The sequence below is a fragment of the Amphiura filiformis genome, chromosome 2, assembly GCF_039555335.1.
Source record: "Amphiura filiformis chromosome 2, Afil_fr2py, whole genome shotgun sequence".
NCBI classification, from domain to species: Eukaryota; Metazoa; Echinodermata; class Ophiuroidea; order Amphilepidida; family Amphiuridae; genus Amphiura; species Amphiura filiformis.
In genome coordinates, this window is record NC_092629.1 from 590,130 (window position 1) to 613,597 (window position 23,468).

Consider the following 23,468-nt stretch of genomic DNA (forward strand, 5'->3'; position numbering starts at 1 on the left):
TTGTGACAAAAAATTAGCTCAAGACAACATCAAGGCTATAGAAAACATGTACACTCATGAGAATACAACCATTGTTTGCTACCAAGATAAACCACTATATCTGGTAGCGAATTCACTAACTGTTTAACCATTCATGGTATCATTCCTCCATACCAATCCCAATGTAAAATAATTATGACTCATGAACCCTTTCCCCGCTCAATCTCACAAAATCTCACACTCTGGACGACTCCATTGGGATGAAGCAGGAGCGCCAACACCCAAATCACCATTATGATGTTATGGTTAATTTGCCTCCTGGATTCTATATCACAGAGCATATACCCATTAGGGACGGCTTCCTGATCGACTGCCGGCGCCATGGCAAAACTGACTGGCCTGGTTTATATTGTTCAATAGAATGCATTTCATCTGCCAGACTAGGGTGCTAGTGGTTGCATTTTGAAGCTATCCCTTACAGGTAACCAATCATAAAGTTATGAGTACTCTATACTCATTATTAACTTAAAGATGGATTCCTGTCAATTTGCCACAACGTCATGCAGGATAGGTGAGTCTCAATCAAACAGCATCACTATTTTCATTAAGGCTTAGGAAAAATACTGTTTGTTAGGGTTGCATGCCACTCCAAAGTAGGGTCGGTCTGGTGCAAAAATATTTTATTTTGGCGATCTATTTTATCTGATTAACAATGCAAACTATCTGAAACTTGAACGTCACAACTTCTTGTAATAGTTGGGACAGATGTGGGCACTAGAAGCTTCTCAATTTTTGAGGCAGAGGTCCTGAGCTTTGGTGCGCTGAAAACCCGAACCAAACAACTAATTTTTCCATAACTTTAAACCTGTAAATGGCTTAGGATGTGTGTCCATTATAACCCTTCTCTTTGTGAAATAAGTCCATAGATACGTGCTCATGAATGCATCGCATAGTTTAATACAAGGTTAGTAAAACACTATAAGAATATACAACAGAAATGTACAAGCTATACACAAGAAATGATAAATAGAAATAAAGTTTGAACTATCAAGTTGCCAGGACATGTCACACAGTGTTGCCAAACTGACAGACAACATGTTTTTAAGGAACACACAAAGATAGTACACTAAGAGACAAACCATAATATGACAGTCGATGACTAGTGGTAGATTTTAACAGGCGATATAGAGAAACAGAATAGCGCATGATTACTTTACAGCCACTACTTCAATTCACCATGGAAATGGGCTGTTACAGTTACAATCTATACCCCCTATGGAAGACATTACCTTTAATTATCTCCCACACAAGGGGTGTAGATTTCAAATAGGGTCACCATCCAAGTAACCCCAATTGAAATTTAAACTCTGTGTGGAAGATTTAGATCATGTCATCCATAGGGGGTGTATGGATTTCAACTGGAACAGCCCAATGGAGTAACAGCAACAGGTGATTGTAGCCCCTGAACATGTTTAAAACAAAATTGTTTAAAGGTTACATAGGAGGTTTTGCTTTAAACATGTTCAGGGGCCAATGACACATAGGAGGTTCTTCCTGCCCAATGACAATATCAAAAAGGTAATATCCAAGACCAACATTTTCACATCTGCTGTTCACACGGCGGCTCTAAACAAACTCGTAAATCTGAATGTGCTGATGCAGCCCATTTTCTTATAAACACATTATATGTTCATCCTAAATCATTTCATTTTATCAAAATAGCATAAATTAATCCAAGTCTAATGCCAAGACTCTCCGTACGTCCTTACATCAAACCCATGATGGTATAAATAATTTCTATTCTATTAATGAGATACATAAATCAACACAAAGTCATTATTGGTATAAACCTGCAATTATTTCACAGCCGATCACATGATCTAACTGTCACATGATCTAATTGAGCAAGTACCAGGAAGGATAAACAAATAAAGCAAACATTGTCAAGAGGAATGACAACACCTTACTTCAGAGCTTGAAATGAGGGTACAATCTCCTTGCATTCTTGAATCAGTCACAAAGACTGACAAGTAGCTACCATAAATGTTCCCCTAATGGCGCTATGGGCTCCATTCACATAACTGGAATTTAGACACAAACCAAAGGTGCCCTCCCATAAAAATCCCACCAGCAAATAAGGGCACATACCCTTAATTCTTGTTGAGATTTTTAGAGGGACCTCTCTTTTTGTACATGAAATTTGCCCCAAGGCAAAGGAGCCCAGGTGCGCCATTAGGCGAACGTTTACGGTATTCCAGTTGAAATCCTTAAACAACTTATGGAAGACATCATCTTAATCTCCTGTACATGGGGTGTAGATTTGAAATGGAGTCACCCATTCAGGTAACCCCATTTGAATTTTACACTCCCTGTGTGGAAGATTAAGGTCATATCTTCCATATACATGTAGGTGGTGTCTGGATTCCAATTGGAATAGCCGGATAGATCAACCAGTTAGCAATAAGTCTAAGATTAGGAATTGTCACTTACAAAAAAAACCAATCCATTTCTTTGGGATTGTTTCTCTAGCCACTTTGGAATAAGCAATTAATCAATGGCACTTCTAAACAGGACAGTAAAGTTTGTTCAGCTTATAATTGGCAAAAAAAGAGACTTATAACATTGTGTATTGATATAGAATGGCATAAAAACAGTTAGGCACAACAATAACATTAGTTGCATGTCAAGTAATGCGTGACTGGCACACACTTATGTGAATTAAGTTGAACTTTATTGACACATGCATAAACAAGAATTTTGCGGTTCTCGACCTGCGCCAATTATAAGCTGAACAAACTTAGATAATCTCCTCCCATACCACTTTGATTCCGCTCATTTACCGTCTATCAATGATTGACTGAACTCATTCCCCCAACGTCAATGCCTGGCAGTATGCGTACGCATCATCACAATTTCCATTGATTTTTGCATGGCAGTATGCGCATGCCACATATTTTGTTCAGGGCCTGTGCTTTTAAACCTCCCGATATGTCATAAAAAGAGGATACTAGAATCACAAAATACTCCTTTATGATGCGACGTTATTTGTTCAAATGGGCAGATGCTTAAAATTGAGAGCGAACAAAATCAAACCAGCTGTGGAGGAGACTGGACAGTAGCTTGGTAATAGTTGCATAATATGTCAATGGCAATATCAAATATTTTATTATTAATTTACTTAATAGAAAATACAATATTTTATCAAAAACCAGTCCCATAGACGAGGCAACGTTTACATGTATGCAATTTAAAAAGCACAGCACCAAATCATATATTCAAGTAACACTATGGCAATGTAAGAGTCTCTTATAATGATTTATTTAATCACTTTTAACCCCATGGTCACTGCCTTACTTACAATGCCCCTGATTGGTTCATAAAATGTTATAATCACCTGAGTAACCAATCAAAATAGAGCTTATAGAACTCTTAGCAATTTTAAACGTAACCCCCTTCAACCGTATTGACTATATTCTTACCATATCTTTGATTGGCTAATACATGATATAGCCCTCTTTATAACCAATCAAAATTGTTCTTAGTGCCCATAGGGTTAGCAATTAGTGTGTTTCTATTGAGGTGAAGTTTTCAGAATGCGTGTGACCCTTACCAGGCAAACTCGCAATGGCATGAAGAGAGGAGAGGACAGAATCATTTAGTATTTTTCAAAAATCTTATAATCCCAACTGATTTTTTTTTTATAAGCCGGCTAATGATTCACAGGAAATGTCTGGAAGCTCAATAGAAACACGCTAAATGTGTAAATGTGTATTTTTGTCGTTGTAAGGTAATATTATCATTATAAGATACACCAATGGGCTGTTCCACTTGAAATTCATACACCCCCTTTGGATTTCCCACAGGGAGAGTAGGAGATTGAAGTGTAGATTTCAAATGGGAGGTCACCCATTCAGGTAACCCTATTTGAAATCCACACTCCCTATGTTTTCCAAAGGGTGTATGGATTTCAACTGGAATAGCCCAATTTGCCAATTAGTACTAATCTAACCTAGACAATGATCTATCGTCACCTGTTCAACACCCCTGGTCTACCTAATACTGTTTTCTCTTGTGACGCCATCTTTGATTTACCCGGTTGGCGTCCCTTGCCTAGCTGGAACCGTTCCTCCGGACGCAACATTTGCCCGAATGGCTCCCTCCCTTGCTTTGGAAACATCCCTGGTTGTGTCACCGGGGTGGTGTTCTTCAAGGCACCTTTCAAAGACGCTTGCCGCTGCCTGGCGAGAAACGACATTGGCTGTCTAGGGGGAGCGGTGGTGTTGTATTGCGGCGGTGCATACTGCGGTTGACCGTCTGGTGTACCTTCCATGCTGAACTTTCCGTCGTCAAAATATGCGAAGGATTGCGTTGTATCGTCTTTGGGACTGGTTGATGTCTGGCCTGGTACTCTCTGATTTGGATCCCCCCTTCCCAACGCCCGACCCCGACCGTGACCTTTCACCTGGAAGCATTGTTGGGCTGTCCGCTGATTATGGCTTGCGACCGGCGATTGGAGGCTTGGCGTTGCCGTGCCAGGAATGACTGCCGCTGTTGCTGGAACTCGTGAGTCGTCGTCCGCTGCTTTGCGATGCATTTGTGTACCCTGAAAAAGAACAAAATTAAGTCAAAATATTGATTAAATTTTCATCATTCAATGCTTTTGCAACTCTAATCAAATCAACATATGAAACGTTTACACTAGCATTCTCACTGAGGACTGGCCTTTTCCAGTTGAAATCATACACCCCTATGGAAGACATGACAGTAATTCAGGAGTTACCTGAATGGGTGACTCCATTTGAGATCCAAACCACCCTGTTTGGGAGATTAATTAAGCCTTCCATAGGATATGGATTTCAACTGGAATAACCCAATATTTTATTCTACAAAAAGAAAATTGTGAATTGCCAAGTTATATGACCAAGTATCATGCTGCATATATTATATGTATAAATATAGTAGTATTAGTTTAGCCAACTACCAGGTAAATGCATGCAAGGAAAATTAACACCATGGACACTATTAACTTTCTAACAAAGCTCCTTTTTGTTTGATTATAGCCTAATGATGAAATTATCTGAATAACCAATCAATGGGGATGTAACTTAGCCACTTGGACACTACTGACTTTCTCACAAAGCTCCTGATTGGTTAATTATAATGATGTAATCATCTGAATAACCAATCAATGGGGATATAACTTAACCTTACAGGCAACTTAACTACTGACTTTCTTACAAAGCTCCTGATTGGTTAATTATAATGCCACAATCATCTGAGTAACCAATCAAAATAATCTTTCAGTCCTACTGACTCTTACAATATCTCTGATTGGCCTAATATATGATACAGTCCTCTTAGTAACCAATCAAAATAGTTCTTAGAGGCTGATAATTAGTGTCCATGGGGTTATTGGGATGGATGGCTGTAACATAGTCTTAATGTAAAATGCAGGCACCATTTTAGATTAGTCTAAACTTCATGATTACCCACAGCTTACAGGAGGCAAAATAAGCAGGTTCATGACAGACAAAGTATTTGTCAAGTTTGTGCCTTTTTCCATCAAAATTTAAAAAAAAATAGAAATAGCGGTCGGAAAAGAAAAGGTATATTGTACATCAGGCAAAATGGTCTATTCCGTTTGAAATCCATACACATGCAGATAACGCCATTTAAAATACACTTGGTGTGTGGGAGATTAAGGTCATGTCTTCCATAGGGGGTATGGATTTCAACTGGAATAGGCCAACACAAAAACAATACCTACTCACTTCAATTCACTGCGTGTTTAACCACCTGAGCACTACCAACCGATCTAACATTGCCTCTGATTGGTCAATTTTAATCACCAATCAGAATGGAGCTTTGCAAATAATTCACCCCAATTTTTTTGTGTGGTAAAATTATTCTAACAATGTTGCTGATTGGTCCAATTGATAATGAAAACCTCTTTTTGGCCAATCAGCAGGTAGTGCTCAGGGGGTTAATCAGCTTCCAGGAGAGTCAATTTGAATCCTTTATGGTTCAAAATATTGTGCTCTCTTGATTCATGAACTTAGGAGGTGGACTTACTTTTTGTATGCTAATTTTACACAATTTTATGGAAAAAGGTTTGACAAAAACTCCTTTGCAGGGAACACTTAACTCATGATTGCATGGTAAGACAGGTTAAGAGGCAAGATTGTACATATGCTTGGTATAATGGATTGACTAATAGGATTTGAGGTACAGGTATAGTGGGCTAACGGTACAGGATATGAGGGATTATGTAGTTTAAGGATACAAAGATATATGATGCATTCTGATCCAACCACGCCAAAGGTGTCACTTACGAAAACAAAAACATTACAACACAGGGATATAAGGATAAAATGCAAGGCAATAAAACTCTGAATTTTACACATAAAAAAAACCTATATCGCATGCATTTGTAAAACTAGAAATGTCAGAAAGGGGTTTTAGGAGTTTGTATTAGAAGAATGGCCTTATCCATTTGAAGTTCACACTCCCCCCTGTGGAAGATGATAGAAATATCTTCCACAAGAGGAGTTTGAATTTGAAGTGGAATTAGCACATTAAGCAACTCTATTTGAAACTCACCCTCTGTGGAAGATTCATATTGAATCTTTCTCAGAGGGAGTACGAAATTCAAATGGAGCTACTTAAAGGAGTGTTTCGTGATCCTAGCATCCTCTTTTTATGACATTTTTCAGTAGATATCCACGAAAAAAGCTTATTCCCAAAATTTCAGTTGATTCCGATTTGTGTTTGCGAGTTATGCATGATTGTGTATTGCACTGCTCCATAGACAATGTGTTGTAATTTCGTTCTGGTATACCAGAACGAAATTCAAATTTCATAATATCTTTGCTAAATGAATTAATCTGCAAGAAATTTTTTGTACATAAACATTATGTAGCCAGAGCTTCCAGTGATATAAAAATCTCAACTTTTTTTGAGAAAAGTAGGGGGATGATGCTGTGGATCACAAAATGCCCTTTTAATGTGTTCATATTCCATTTTAAATTCATACTCTGCATGTGGAAGATATTTCAAATATCTTCCAAAGGTGGAGTGTGGATTTCAAATAGAATAGCTCAAGATGATCTTTTGGTCAAGTTTGAGCTGATATACATAGTTTTTGTTTGTTTCAACACAGGATAATTCTAGCACCCATAACATTCACTATGGACCACAATGGCCTCATCCCAATGCCATAGTTCAATAACCTCAATTAAACACTTGAGTGCAAAGTTTGACCTCAAGTTGCAGAGTATGAGTTTTTGTACCTAAATTTTCTAAGGTCATTCAATGAATGTACAAATGTATTGGGGGTTAAAGAACTGTGCCCTGATAGATGAGCATGTTGTGGCTCCTAGTGATTGGTTGCATGCCAGTAGGAATATATACATGTAAGAAGATGAAAATACACTAAAGGTAGAAAAAATGATGAAAAATTATGAATCAACAATGTGAATAAAGGTAAAAAAGTTAGTACATGTACAACTAGAATAATCCATGCATGGAATAGAAAATTGTTAATGTATTAGGGCATTCGGAAACTACCATTTGAATTGGAACGTACTGTCCTTAACAAAAATTGCTCAGTTAACCATTAAATAAGTTTTTCATAAAACCTTTGTATCATTCATTGGGAACACAAGTTAACCCCTTGAGCACTACCTGCCAATCTAACATTGCCTCCGATTGGTCAATTACATGATATAATGACTTTAATCACCAATCAGAATGGAGCTTTGCAAATAATTCACCCCAATGTTTTTGCATGGTGAAATTATTCTTACAATATTGCAGAATGGTCCAATTGATAATGAAAACTTCTTTTTGGCCAATCGGCAGGTAGTTATCATGGGGTTAACACCCATGCGTTACTGCAAATGACATACTTGGAGCTGCAGATTCAGAAATCTCTCTGAAATTTTTTATGAGGTGAAATACAAATTGATATTTTTCACTCAACATTTGGCCACAAACCTTACAGCATTTTAACATTGTGAGGATAAGTGTCAATGGTTTCATTCTAAAATCAAAATTTTCACCATTCCTGCCAAATTTGGAACAGACTTAAAATCCAAAAATCAAATCAAATCAATTATATTGGGTTATTCCAGTTGAATCCATACACCCCTATGGAAGACATGACCTTAATCTCCCACCACACACAGGGGGTGTAGGTTTCAAAAAGAGCCACCCATTCAGGTCACCCCATTAACTTCCTATGTGTGGGAGATTAAGGTCATATATTCAATACGGGGTGTATAGATTTCAATTGGAACTGCCCATTGCTTGATAAGTTTCAAATGTTCACATGATTTTCAAATTTTTTTTGTTAAAACAATTTCTTAACCATTTGAAATAACTAAACCCAAGATGTCGCAATGAGAACAACCAACAACATATTCACACACATGCATGGAATTTGATTCCAACAAGCATGCCTATACATACAAAATTTATAACTATTGTAAAATATCTCTACAGCACCACAGCCCAAGTATGTATAATTTGCATGACAACACACATAATGGAGAGTATTTATAACCCCATGAGAACTACCTGCCGATTGGCCAAAAAGAAGTTTTCAATATCAATTGGCCCAATCGGAAACATTGTTAGAATAATTTCACCATGCAAAAACATTTGCAAAGCTCCATTCTGATTGGTGATTGAAGTGAAAATATCATGTAATTGACCAATCAGAGGCAATGTTAGATCGGCAGGTAGTGCTCAGGGGTTAAGCATTTCAACAGTAACAACCTGGGATAATATTGGCATCATAATACTGTGCATTCCACATATGAAGATATATACATATATATATTTAAAATGAACCAGACTTGTAGTCCTTAATTTGAGTCACACACTGAGTCACTGATTGAGTAACAAACTGAGATACCCAAGTGGTTGAATCACAAGTCACTTATGCTGGCGTCACAAGGCGAGTCTTTGATTGGCCGAGTCGTAAATTTTGTCATAAGTTGAGTCACTCAGTATTTGAGTTACATGACAGAACTTTGAGAGGTTGAATAACACATTGGGTTACCCAAGTGGTTGAGTCACAACTTGAGTCACCCAAGAACTAGAGTCACAAGGTTAGTCATGTTGAATCACTCAGTGCTTGAGTCACATGGGAAGTCTTTGAGTGGTTGTTTGAATAAAAAAGTGGTTGAGTCACAAGTTGAGTCACTTGTATTTGAGTCACCAAGTCTAGTCATTGAGGAGTTTGAATTCAATTGCATCATTTCAAGCCTGGTCTATCTATGAGTCACAAGGACTCCTTATCAAGTCTTGTTATGAGTATTTTTATAGTTGAGTCCAACCAACTTTGGTCACTACAAGCCTGGCTTAACTATACACACCAGCAAACTGAACTGGACCCCAGGGTTGCCAAACCCGCGATTTGGTAGCCCAATTGGGCGACTTTTGAAGATTTTTCCCATGACTTTTGACAATTTCGGTCCCATAGAAACCAATGGTTAAGAAAAAAATTAGGCGACTTTTTCAACATTGGCTCCATGACTTCCGCTAGTTTCCTGCCCCATAGAAGCCAATGGTAAAGTGAAAAATTGGGCGACTTTTCGATTATTTGACCCGCGATTCGGGCTGAAATCTTTTGGCAACCCTGCTGGACCCACTAAAATCAATGGAGTAATAGAAATTTATATAATGATGAAAAATCACAAAATTGGATGCAAATTTGGGTAATATTCAATTCCATGAATAAGGATTTCAATCACACACACACCCATGCAAAATAGTAAATCCAAGCAGGTTATAAACAGAGCTAGTTCTTGAATGTCATCCGAAATTTAGTAGAGCTTAGCTAATTGTAGCTTAAGGAAAATATATGATATAGCATGTCACTTAATGCACTACTTTGGAATTGTTAATAGTTGGGTATGACTGTGTTTAGGTCCCACAACCTGTGCTCTGGTAATAAAAGGTATACAAGTTCCAAGTTCTCCCCAAGAATTTTTATTTTAGAATGAACTGTAAAGTTTTTTACAAAATTAAAAATGATAAAAGTTATTGGTAGCTCTTGTTTTTGGCATAACTGCCGCAATTTACAATATCACACATTTTTGCATTCAGTCACAATAGCTCATTATGCAAGAAAAGATGCAGTTCTGAAATTGGCACTCTAGTTCATGTAACTCTCAAACAATGCAGCAGGTATGACCTACTGTAGATAACAATCTGTATGCTTTGTGAGATTTGCATGGACAAAAGTAAAACTTTCAAAACTGCATCTATTCTTACGTAATGGTCCATTGTGGCCACAAACAGTGATGTGTGAGACTGTAAAATGGACCAAATGTCTAAAACAAAATAAGCTATCAATTCTTTTAGTAGTTCTTACTTTTGTAAACAACTTTTCCATTTTAACAAGTTTTAGGGGAAACTTAGAACTTGTGGACCCTATTATATACAATGATGCAGGAATATATTTTGTCCTGCAATGGAAAATTACTAAATAAAGAGTCAAAACTCCTCTAAGAATTACAAAATATGGAGTCAAAACTTTTCTTTGAACAGTAAAACAAGTCAAACAATATTGCAGAGAGAGTAACTTGATTGATCAGGGAGTATACCCTCGATATAATGTTTGACCCTGTAAAGCTAGCAGTGCTAGAAATAAGACCGGCCTATGGGCCAAAGGCCTCCTTGACATTGACAGAGGGCCCACAGATTTTTAGACCTACAGGCCAGCATGGTGCTTGAAAGTTTGGGCTCCTCTAACACTGTCTATAAACAACAATAAGTAATGCTAACTTCTTCGAGTTCATCCCTGTAATAATTTAAGAGGTCCATAGATTTTCAGACCTATGACAACAAAAACAAGACAAAAACCCATTCTATGGATGGACAAATTTTCCATGTATGGTTGATCATCAGGATTTTTCTGGAAGCGGATAAATGAAAAAACAGCCATAACGTGGCTGTTTTTAATTGCAAACTCAAAATCTAGGCAGGTCGGACTTGTGAAAAAGGGTTTTTTTGTTCGCCTAATGACCCTTGTAATAAATTGCCTTATTTCTAACACTGGAAGCCAGCATCATGGCATCATCTGGAAGAGGCTGGTTTTACCTAAACTTTGGACCGAAGGCTTGGAAATTTGACCCTGGAAAAGGAAGGAGAAATAACAAAAATAAAAATAAAACGTTGATAAAATACAAAATGGAGAGAGAAAATGGTTCAATTTGCTGGTGTGTGTTTCTATATATATATCTATATATTTGTACATAGTACTTTGTCAGCGGAGTGGTTTACCCATTCTCTTTGATAGGAGGAACTGATTATTGGTATTTCTGAGTTATAAAACTAGATAAAAACTAGTGTCTAAAGAGCACTGGAAAACCAGTTACCCAGGGAAGATGATCATACAAGTCAAATCTAATGAAATCTATGAGACGGATGAATAAGTGAGTCAACAATTGCCTTGGTTTATCAAGCAAAAATCTAAAATGCCCATATGGGGGTTTGTAAACTATCTTGACATCTGCTTGCCATTATTTTGACTTCTCCAATTTTGTGCCTTTGCACTGTTTCATCAGTCTATAGCCCTTAGTCCTAAGTTCAGCTATAGTGGAAATTTCATTTCAATATGAGCTGCCAACAGTGTGATGATCATCCGCATGCACTGTGTGATGAACACCCACATGTGTGTGATGCAGAAGTGAATCCAACCATGCCAACTCACTTGTGATTGGTTTGGATTTTCATTAAGTATCCAAGGTTGTGCGTTCGCGTTGTATTTTGAAATAAGCACAGATACAATCACTATCAAATCGTGTACAGCTGTTGGCAGCTGTGTTCATTCAAATGAAATGTCTACTAATTACAGTCCTACGGTTCACTAATCCTAAGGGTGCTAGTCCAAATGTTTGATTATACCCTAAACCTAATCTTAAACTTAACCATATCTTTCAGACTAACAAGCCCTTTCCATTTTTCGGTCCAACACTTTATTGGGGGCTAGCAAAGCTTATTTTTGCATGAGCGAGCCGTATTATGAAGCCCATATGGATGATGATTAAATGTATCAGTTGGTTTACAATAAGGATTAGGATTTGGCTATCAGTGCTTTTATGCGGTTGTGTATTATGAAGTCCATTTGGTAATAGTTAAATGTATCGGTTGGTTTATGATTAGGTTAGGATGTATGCATTGGGCTATTCCAGATGAAATCCACACTACCCCTGTGGAAAATTTTGGAAATATCTTCCACAAGGGGAGGATGTTTTTCAAATGTAATTGGTCAGGGTTAATCATTTTGAAACCCATACTCCCCCTGTATTATGGCTACCTATATCTTTTACAACTGGAGGAGTATTTCAAATGGAGGTTACCCAATTTGTCTATACTAATCATAACTCATACTCCCTCTGTGGAAGACTTTCAGCTAAATCTTCCACAGGAGCAGTGTGGATTCTAAATGGAATAGCCCATTGAGAGAGGTTGTCATTTAGGATTGAGATTTAAAGACGGAAGTATTAACAGACCATTAATTAAGTAGTAACAGAAGGTAACTTTTGAAGTGCAACATGGGGCTCCTTATGACATGCAGCTTATATTTAGGAAACTGACACCCGCACAGAGATACATTAAGTGAAACAAAACATTGGCAGTGGTGATGAGAAAATAAAACATTTTTACAATAACAAAATTGCTTATTTCAGATTCAGCAAAACACACTGAGACTAAATGTCTTGTATGAAAACAAAGAAGGAAAAAATAACTTTAAATTAAAAAGGATTTTTCCAAAAATTCCAAAATCATATTCCTCCTGTGCAAAGAGCTGTGGGTTGTAGCCAACAAGGTAGAATCAAAGAGTACCGACTTTGCTATATTTGGGTGTCACTCATAGAGGTAGAATCAAAGAGTACCGACTCCGTTATATTTGGGTGTCATATTTGGGTGTCACTTACAGAAGCAACTTAATGTTCCACCATATTATTTCGTTATGCGCCTGACAAACTTTGATTCAAAGTGTGTGGTTGTTTGCATTGTGTGTGTAATGTGTTGTACCAAAAACACACTCTGAGCACTTTTGAAACGCTCAAGCTGAAGACACAAATTATCATTCAATTTCAGGCAGTTGCTGGAAGTACATTATCTGCCCTCTAAGAGCGACAAACCAAACAAGATGGTAGATTTGCCATGACGTGACATATGGTGCAATTTTGAGTCATTAAAATCTTTGGTTGAAGCTGACATGAAGAATCAACAGTACATAAACAATGCAAAGATACAGTCATATTACAAGTAGGTCATATACAACAATAACCCTAAGTCTTAGAGGTGTGGCTAACCTGCAACCCACAGGCCACATAATGTCCAATGCGACTTGCAAACCTTTTCCCACAAAAAATAACATTGTGAATATATAAAGCAAAATTTACTGTATGCAGCTCATGGAACTGTTCAACTTCATGATGGCCTATTCCAGTTGAAATCCACACACCTCCTATAGACCATTTTCCTGTGACGTCACTTAATCGATATTGGGGCTTTAGATGTAAACAAATAGTCATGCTTTCCCCATGTGCCCGCAATGTGAAAACACCAGTCACTGCATATTTTCTCCTCAATTTTGTCATCTTCCACTCCAACTTCCACAAAATAATTGTTTAAACAGGAACTGTATACTATTTACTTTTGTTTCAGCTCATTTTGATACTATTAATGATACAGAGAAACTGCCATGCTATTTGAAAATCAATCTTTGTTTTGTTTTACAATTTTGTTTACATTTTATGGTGTGACAAACTTAACACGTACTGAGAGCTGGTAATCTTGCACAGGATTTTTAGGGTAACGCAAAGTTGATCGTGTGCACCGGCGTGGTATATTGCGTTTGGGCGCGGGTGACTTGAATGCTGGACCCAATAAATAAATAAATAAATTTAAATAAATAAATTAAATTTCAGAATTTATATAGCGCATTTTTCCAGAGGATTCAAAGCGCTGTAATTTCGCTGCGTGGTGAATCATCACAATCAGATCGCATCAACTAGGCTAATTGCAGCCAAACCTGGCGCAAACCTATCCGCACTTAGATTGTAACATCCACCCATTTTCTGCAGCTCCCCAAATTCCATTGGGTGAAGGAAGTTTTTGATAACCAAACAACTAATCACCGATTTTTGATAGCAGGAGGAAACCGGAGTTCCCGGAGAAAACCTGCGAGAGCGAGCATGGATCGGGATAAACCAAGTGCACATACAGGCCTTGGGCATGACCGGGACTTGAACCCGGGACCTCAGTGGTGCAAGGCGAGGGAACTACCGCTGCGCCAACTCGCTCCCCCAATATCGATTGATCGGTGACATCTGGGGAAAAGGTCTATAGAAGACATGACCTTAATCTCTCACACAGAGTGTGAAATTCAAATGGGGTTACCTGAATGGGTGACTCCATTTGAAATCTACACTCTCTGTGTGGGAGATTGAGGTCATGACTCCCATAGGGATGTGTGGATTTCAAATGGAATATCCCAATGTGTCCCTAATATCCATATAGGTTGGTCAGCCCTGTTCCCAAGTCCTAAAATGACACCTATATAGCAGTATGCAGTCAGTCATAAAGTTAAATTTACTTAATTACCGTACTGACGCGAGTATAGTCCCACCTTCGAGTAAAGTCCCACCCCCAAATTTTCGAAAAATTGATACTTTGTATTCATGTCATACTCTATTAATGATATCAAAATGCATTCAAATTCAATGCATTTTGAAATCATTAATAGACTATGACATGAATACAAATTATCAATTTTCATATTAAAAATACAAAACATCTTGAATTTTTTTTTTTTTTAGGTCAACCATGAATGATCCTAGCATTTAGGTCTAGGTCCAGGGACACTACAAAACCGAAAAAAATAAAAAATAAAATTTTTTTTTTTTTTTGAAATTGAGTATAGTCCCACCCCCAATTTTGAAAAATGTTCACCCAAAAAGCGGGTGGGACTATACTTTCCATCATCTGATAATAAAATTTTACGTTACACACCTTGGTCCATGACTATTGTTTACATTTTCCTCACACACAAATAAAGAGTATACAATACAATTTACATTAATATCCCGTTCCGATTTGGTAACAAAATGCAGAAATGTGAAAAATTGCTATATAATATAAATGAAAATAAGGTACTTTTTAACATAAGCTGGGATGTTTTGTGCAACAATTGTTCTTTTAATTTCAAATTTCAAAATGAAAGACAAAGCATGTATACGCAAATGATCACAAACAAAAAACAATGTCCAAAATAGCATGCACTTAATGTGCTATTCCATTTAAAATCCACACTACCCCCTGTGGAAGATTTAGCTAAAGTCTTCAACAGGGGGAGTATAGGTTTCAAATAGAATAGACAATTGGGTAACTTCCATTTGAAAGGGAGATACAGTTTTCTGTTCTTTACACATAAGTGTTCAGACTTTTTCCAAGATTGTAGCAATTTCAACAATGGCCGCAGCTGACATGATTCCTTTTGGAATAATATATAGCATGGGAAGCTGCTCAATGTTTAAGTTTGCCTGGGACAGCTTATGAATAATATTACCTAAGCAAACAGTTCCAGTTTTATTAGGATCTAACAAGCACAAAGAGTTCAAATGTCTCTTTAGTACAATTACTTTGCTCCCATTCATTCACTTTTATGTGGACTGGAATTAAAAACAGGTTCTACAGGGGTCAAATCGGCAGCTCAGTGCAATAAGTGGGTAAGTGCAATGGCTGCCCTGTGAACATTTAGCAATTCACACATAATATATTGTACTCATCTACACATGGCAGCTATTGCACTTACCTTCTTCTGGCACTGAGCAATCAAAATACCCAGTTAGAATAAGGTATGTAAGTGCTACAAAGTACAAGTTTCTCATGCTCATTTGGGGTTCAATCCAAGCTTGGGTATATATTGTCTAATTTATATGCAACTAAAAAAAGATTTAGAGTCCAGACCATAGATTAATCAGATACATACAGCATCCAGAAGAGGATACAATGTAGGTAAGGAAACAGATGATGCTGGACTTTGCCAGTCGGTGTACTGTCTGTTTATTATTAGTCTATGGTCTGGTCTCAGAATAGCCCTGCCTGTATCACTATAATGGGTTATTCCAGTTGAAATCCATACACCCCAATGGAAGACATAATCACCTGCACAGGGGTGTGAATATCAAATGGGGTTACCTGAATGGGTGACTCCATTTAAAATTTATACCCCCTGTGTTGGAGATTCTTCCATAAAGGGTGAACTGATTTCAACTGGAATATCCCTATGTAAATCTGCCACAATGAATTGTCATGCATGGGACCCAAAATAGAGTACCTCTGGCATTAATGACAAAAAACTTGACATCGAACAATATTCAACATCTTTCAGTTTAAGTTTGAAGATTGCATAAATTATGTATCGCTTAGCGCACATAATCAGCACAGTGAATTACATGCAGAACACTTGTGCAAACACAATCTTACTAAGTAAGTTTGCCAGGTCCAATAATATTAATGTTCTATTTACGGCGAGAAATGCAAGAGTGCTTTTTTCTCTCTAAGCCTACATTTATGCCAACAACACTTGACTGACACAGAAGGCATAGGGACATTTAGCCACATTTTCTTTTTGTTTACATCAATTTAAAATCCAGTATATCCACACACCATTGGGCTATTGCAGTTGAAATCCATACACCCCCTATGGAAGACATGACCTTAATCTCCCACACAGGTGGTGTAGATTTCAATGGCGTTGCCATTTAGATAACCCCAATTGAAATTCACACTCCTTGTGTGGAAGGTTAAGGTCATGTCTAACAGTCTTCCATCCATAAAGCAGCAGTGGGTATATGGATTTCAGTTGGAATAGCCGATTCGCACCCAACCAAACACAAATATTTTAACATAAAATGTTGGGTTGTAATAAAGGTCATGTTTTATATGAAAGAGCATTACAACAATACAATGTTGTCAAAATGATATTGTAAAAATATGGCCACTTTTGCTAGAATCTGTATTTTGAGGCAGCACACACCCAGTCATATTTGGTTCAATCTAACAGCTACTACACCACAAACTTATTTCACATTGGTCTAATGGACTATTCCAGTTGTAATCCATGCACCCCCTATGGAAGAAGATGATATTAATCTCCCACACACAGGGTGTAGATTTCAAATAGAGTCATCCATTCCAGTAACCCCATTAGAAATTCATACTCCCTGTGTGGAAGATTAATGTCATGTTTTCCACAGGGGTGTATGGATTTCAACAGGAAAAGCCTATTTTGGAGCAGACGACATTGAAATTCATACTCTCATTATGGTCATGTCTTCCAGGGGTGTATGGATTTCAACTGGAATATCCCAATACTACAGGTAAGTGGATTAAAGACATTATAATCAGCAACAAATAAAGTGTTTTCCTGTTAATTATCCATGGAATAAATCACTATGTGAATTGAATTGAATACAGAATTGCCCAGCAAGTTTAACTCTGGAATACACACTCCCTGTGGAAGATTTGAGAAACATCTTCCCCAGGAGTATGAATTTCAAATGGAGTGAGCCCATTAGGCAGCTGTTTCAATTTCATACACCCTCTAGGAAAGAGGGAGGGTGAGTTTCAAATAGAGCAGCCTAAAGTGTTCATTCCATCTGAAATTAATTCTCACCCTGTGGATTTTAAATGGAATCGCCCATTTCACTGGAGCAGTAATTATGGACAGCAACATTTTGCTTATTTACTACCGATATCACTTAAGAAGAGTTGACCTATGCTTTTGCATGTTTACATGAATGACACCCTCCATCATTTCATACAAGGCATTAAGACAAGGCCACATAAAATCTTTTCAAAACCCAACGTACAGAACCTGTTTTAATTCTGTGATGCACCTGTAAGAAACTTTCATATTTTGGTATTGTTTGCTTTGGGAAAAAGGTGATGCAAAACAACTTGCTCCAAGTAGTTTCTACAGTTTGTGGCAGAGAAGAACGGCAGTTGTTTACAATTTGAGAGTGTGCACAGCATAATCATAGAAGTGGGGTTCTGATTGGCTGATGCAATCGTCTGACAATCAAAACAAGACCGATAATCTGATTGGTTGATTATGTTGGTTGGCACGCTTGAAGGGAACACAAAGCTCCACGTATGTCACTCATTAACAGGGCACTCACATCAATCTGGGCAAGGAACTGCCGTTCTTCTAAACTACGCAAAAAAAAGTTTCTTTATGGTTAGGAGATTTATCCAATTTTAAAATCTAGCGACCAATGTTGTATGTTTGCTAAATAATCGCATGCGGGAGATTGTCCTGCGCATTTTGACACCTCAATCACTACCCTACGACACTCCTGAGAAAAGATATGAATGTTTAAGTAACACGAGGTCGAAAAATGAAAATTGCAAAGAAGCCTATTCAATGGTTTTATAGCCGATTCACTGATCCAAGACGATTTCATTATTCCCGCCTTTTCAATTTTAATTTAAAGCATCTTAATTGATGCATGTTGGATAATCCTTTGCTTATTGTAGATGAATGATCAAAGACAAAGGTGAGTGGGTACTAAGACATTTATGTTTTGAGAGATGGATTTGGAAAAGGAATTCAAAACAGGTCATGATTACAGCTGCATTCCTGGAAGCAGAAGGAATTGAGACACTTGAGTGGCCCTCCAGAAGCCCTGATCTTAACCCCTTGGAGAACCTTTGGGATCAGCACAAGAGACGAGTCAACAAGAAGATAAAGGCAGATACAACTCTGCTGGGATTGCGTCGCATCGTTATCAACGAGTGGAGCGGGGTTGAGCAAGGTAACCTTCGACGCCTCATTAGGCGCATCAGATTCCGCGGACGCGTGGCTGCTGTAAGGGAAGCCAACGGTGGACACACAAAGTATTGAAAGTCTGGTAAAGAAAGAGATTAATCTCAAGTGAATTTGGGCGGCAGTATGATGCGTGAAATGTGCTCAGCAATTAAACAAAACATGCTATCTGCATTTTTGTTGTTTTTGTGTTCTTTTATGCTGAAAACTTGAATAGGCCTTTTGCAATTTTCATTTTTCGACCTCGTGTTACTTAAACATTCATATCTTTTCTCAGGAGTGTCAGTAGAGTAGTGATTGAGGTGTCAAAATGCGCAGGACAATCACCCGCATGCGATTATTTAGCACACGCATACAAAATTAGTCGCTAGATTTTAATAGTGGGTAAATTTCCTAACCATAAAGAAACTTTTTTTGCGTAGTGTATAAAATCAAGTGTAGTGTCTTCTGCCCAGCAGTTTTGATCCTAGACCAACAGGCCTAAGAAAAGTTTAAACATATGTCAACTCATCTAAGCAATAGAAACAGCATTATGAGTGCATTATAGGATATCATACAAACTACCTGGTGCACAAAAATGCAAACATCATTAGCTGCCTACAGCAAAAAAAGTTATTCCCCTTTGCTTAACCTTAGTAGTTAACCCTTTTGTGCACTGGGCAGCTATTGTAGTTAGCTTTTGTGTGCGCCAAACAGCTGATAGTATCATAGTCACCAACAGCATATATGAGTGCATTATAAGATATCATACAAACTTCTTGGAGCACAAAAAAGCTATCTGCATTAGCTGCCTGAAGCAATTAACCCTATTGTACTCTGGGTAGCTAATGTAGTTAGCCTTTATGTGCGCCAAACTTACCATGTTATACCACGCTGATACAATCAGTTTCTCCTCACTGTCTCTCGTCAACTTGGATTTCTCTCGCTCATTCTAGTGATAAGGTAATAAAAATAAATACAATTTTGAAATTAATAAATAACTTACATCTAAAGGGAAGTGCAACAGACAAAACATTTGATGCATGTGACATGATCTGGTCCATGGAGGCCCAAGGAGGCATTTTTGACAATTGAATTACTGTAATTATTACCTATTATTTGTCTGTTTTATTATGTATTTTATTGTTTTTTAATCCATATTTTTGACTTTATCTCAATTGACCTTTTAGGTAAATCCCGTAAGCCTTGTGAGTACACCTGAGATGTCGTCATTTGACGTCCACGCCAAAAAGGTCAATCAAGTTTACCACCTTTGGCCTCCATGGCCCAGATCGTGTCACATAGAGATATACTGTGCATAAAAAGTATCTGTACACTTAAAACAAAAGCAGTCTTAAAGATTCTAAACTTTTCGATTATTTCCTCCTTCAGAGCAAATTCCAATTCTATATGCATGGACATGAAAAATAGCAGACTTTGGCCTAGATTTTTGACATTTACTTAATTCTGTACATAATCGTACAATATTTGCTCAATTTTGTGCTGGTCAGAAGGAAGCTTATGGAAGATTATTTTGATTGAGTGCCGGTCGGCAACTGCTAGTGGTAGGTACCACAGTCCGGCACTGACTGGCGTAGTCATAACCCTAGCAACATCACAACGCATCAGCAATCAATCAAAGACAAGTGCATTGGGCTATTCCAAGTGAAATCCACACTACCCCTGTGGAAGATTTTGGTAATATCTTCCAAAGGAGGAGATGTTTTTCAAATATAATTGGTCAGAGTTAATCCCTGTATTTATGGCTTTACCTAGATCTTCCACAACTGGAGTAAGTATTTCAAATGAAAGTTACCCAATTGTGTATTCTATTCAAAATTGATACTCCCTCTGTGGCAGAGTTTAGCTAAGGGGTAGTGTGGATTTTAAATGGAACAGCTCATTTAACACAGTGGCTATACCATGTACGTAGTATAGTATAATCTCGTAAAAGAATATAGTACTTTACTATATATGTGACACAATCTGGTCCATGGAGACCAAAGGTGGCAAATTTGAAATTGAGATAAGAAACTAGACATTACAAAACTTCAGAACTTCAGAACCAAGTATGGTAGACCTTTGGTGTTTTCAGTATATAATAGCCTCCTGTTTGTATGAGGTAATAATTTAATTTTCTTAAATGCCTCCTTTGGCCTCCATGGACCAGATCGTGTCACATATGACAAAATGTTGGGAAAATTGGTAATTTTTCCAATATCTATACAGATATAAATTATCACTATAATCAAAGACAGAGATAAAAAAGACTAGTTCACGTCTAAAATTCTGACAACTAGACAGAAAATGCTGTACTGCGCAGGTCGTCAACCACTCACAGCGTGCCTTTGCCCTGACGTCAGATGCGATTTAGTCTTTTTATCTCTGTCTTTCATTATAATATCAAAACTTTCTGGACACAATGTGGTGTGATACTGGTTGTAGTAGTTATTGTAGAACATTAATTCCTCCTCTTGAAGGAGCACTGCAGTTAAATTCGAAAAGATGAGACAATAAACATGTAATTCCACAAGACAAAGGCCACCAACTATCACTAACATCAAAATTTTCTAGACACAATGTGATGTAACACCGTCTATAGTAGTAGTTTTAGTAGAACATAAATTCACTCTCTTGAAGGAGCACTGAAGTTAACTTCGTAAAGATGAGAAAATAAACACGCAATTCCACAAGACGAAGGCCACCAATTATTACTAACATCAAAACGTTCTAGACACAATGTAATGTGACACCGACTGTAGTAGTAGGTTTAGTAGAACATAAATTCCTCCTCTTGAAGGAGCACTGACGTAAAGGTGAGACAAAAAACACATGATTCCACAAGACGTAGACCACCACCGTAGACAAAGGAGAGACACACATACACAAGCCACCACCAACCAATTCAATCAACAGCCAAACAACACAAAAGTACTAGATGAAGATACACAAAAAAATCATTTCTTGCTATCTTTGCTGCAGTTCAGCTGCATGGACAATGAGTCTGCTCCTAAGTTGATGGAGGGAATAATATTATAATATTACTCCGACTTGATGCTATTGATGACTTCATCTGTTGGGATGGTGCGGAAGATCTGACAAGTTAGTGCAGTCCAGGATGAGTTGGGAATAACACATCCTTCAGCTGCATTGCTCGATGCTATTGATGGTTTCATCTGTTGGGATGGTTCGGATAATCTGATAAGTTAAGTTAGTGCAGTCCAGGATGAGTTGGGTAAGGCTGTCTTTACTTGATATAATAAGCTGATAGCAGCTTGTTATACCAACTTATACAGATGGAGATGAGGCTTTGTGTTACTGGAAAGAGAATTATTTTCTGAAAAAGTTTATACCAAAATCTCACATTTATGTAAATTTTGAAATCACTCCACTGACATTTTTACACAGCAATCACCACCTTACCTCATACCTCTAAATGTTCTACTATCTGTTCTGTTCCCAGTAGACAAGGTTCTTAGTATCAGATCCAGAAAATTCACCTACTTCTGTAAATTTCAACGTCTGTTGTCTTTATCAAAACTTGATGGGGGTAGTGATTGCTAATCCCTTAAACTCTTGAAGAAAACCAATTGGAAACTCTAACATCAACGCTGGAACTAATTGTAAAGTTGGTTATCAATAGCAGCCAATACCAGATAAAGACAAATGGTCTTGTTGAAACGTACACAAGATCAGATACCAAGAACCTTGTCTGAGTTTACTCTACCGATCCTGATGAATCTGTTTAATCAAGTTCTGTTTCCAGTAAAGTTGATTTTAAGTTCTAACTCAGCAGAATTTAACAACCATGGTAAGGATCTACAGTTTGAATCAAAGCATTGACAACCTACCTCTATCTATTTATGTATCTATGTTCCATAGCTTGGAAGGCTATTGGGCCAACATTGCGATGCTTCATCTTGAGATGCATAATTGGGCTTTTCCATTTAAAATCCACACTACCCCTGGGGAAGATTTTGGAAATGTCTTCCACAGAGGGAGTATGTTTTTCAAATGTAATTGGTCAGAGTCAATCATTTTGAAACCCATACTCCCTTTGTATTATGGCTTTACCTATATCTGCCACAACTGGAGTGAGTTTTTCAAATGGAAGTTACCCAATTGTATATTCTATTTGAAACTTACACTCCCTCTGTAGAAGACTTTCGCTACATCTTCCACAGGGGTAGTGTGGATTTAAATGGAATAGCTCACTTTCCACAATTCTCTGTCTTGAACTGTTCTTATCAGTCGGTCAAAGTTCATCCCAGTCAAGTCCTTGTTGTTATCAATCCAGGCTTTTACTTGGTCTATCTCTTTCTTGCTCCAATTTCCATAATAAATAAATAAAGTAAATAAATTTTGGATTGATACAGCACATTTTTCCAGAGGATTTGAGCACTGTAATTTCGTTGCCACTGGTGAATCATCACAATCAGATCGAATCAACTAGAACGGTTGCAGCCAATCCCAGCACAAACCTATCCACACTTTAGACTGTAACATCCACCAATTTTCTGTGCAGCTCCCAAAATTCCACTGGGTGAAGGAAGGTTTTGATAACCAAACAACTAATCACCGATTTTGAGAACAGAAGGAAATCAGAGATCCCAGTAAAAAAGCTGCAAGAGTGAGCAAAAATCCGCTCAGGATA

The 23,468-nt window shown here is 37.6% G+C and overlaps 1 protein-coding gene across 1 annotated transcript in view; it reads right to left on the minus strand.

The window, feature by feature from the left end:
* Positions 1 to 999: 999 nt before the first annotated feature.
* Positions 1,000 to 23,468, minus strand: part of LOC140145406 (protein Hook homolog 3-like) — an 81,836-nt gene continuing 59,367 nt past the window's right edge. The window contains 2 exon segments of the mRNA XM_072167132.1: positions 1,000 to 4,582; positions 19,695 to 19,766. Of these exon segments, the coding sequence (XP_072023233.1) occupies positions 4,007 to 4,582; positions 19,695 to 19,766 (648 nt within the window). The 3' untranslated portion in view covers positions 1,000 to 4,006.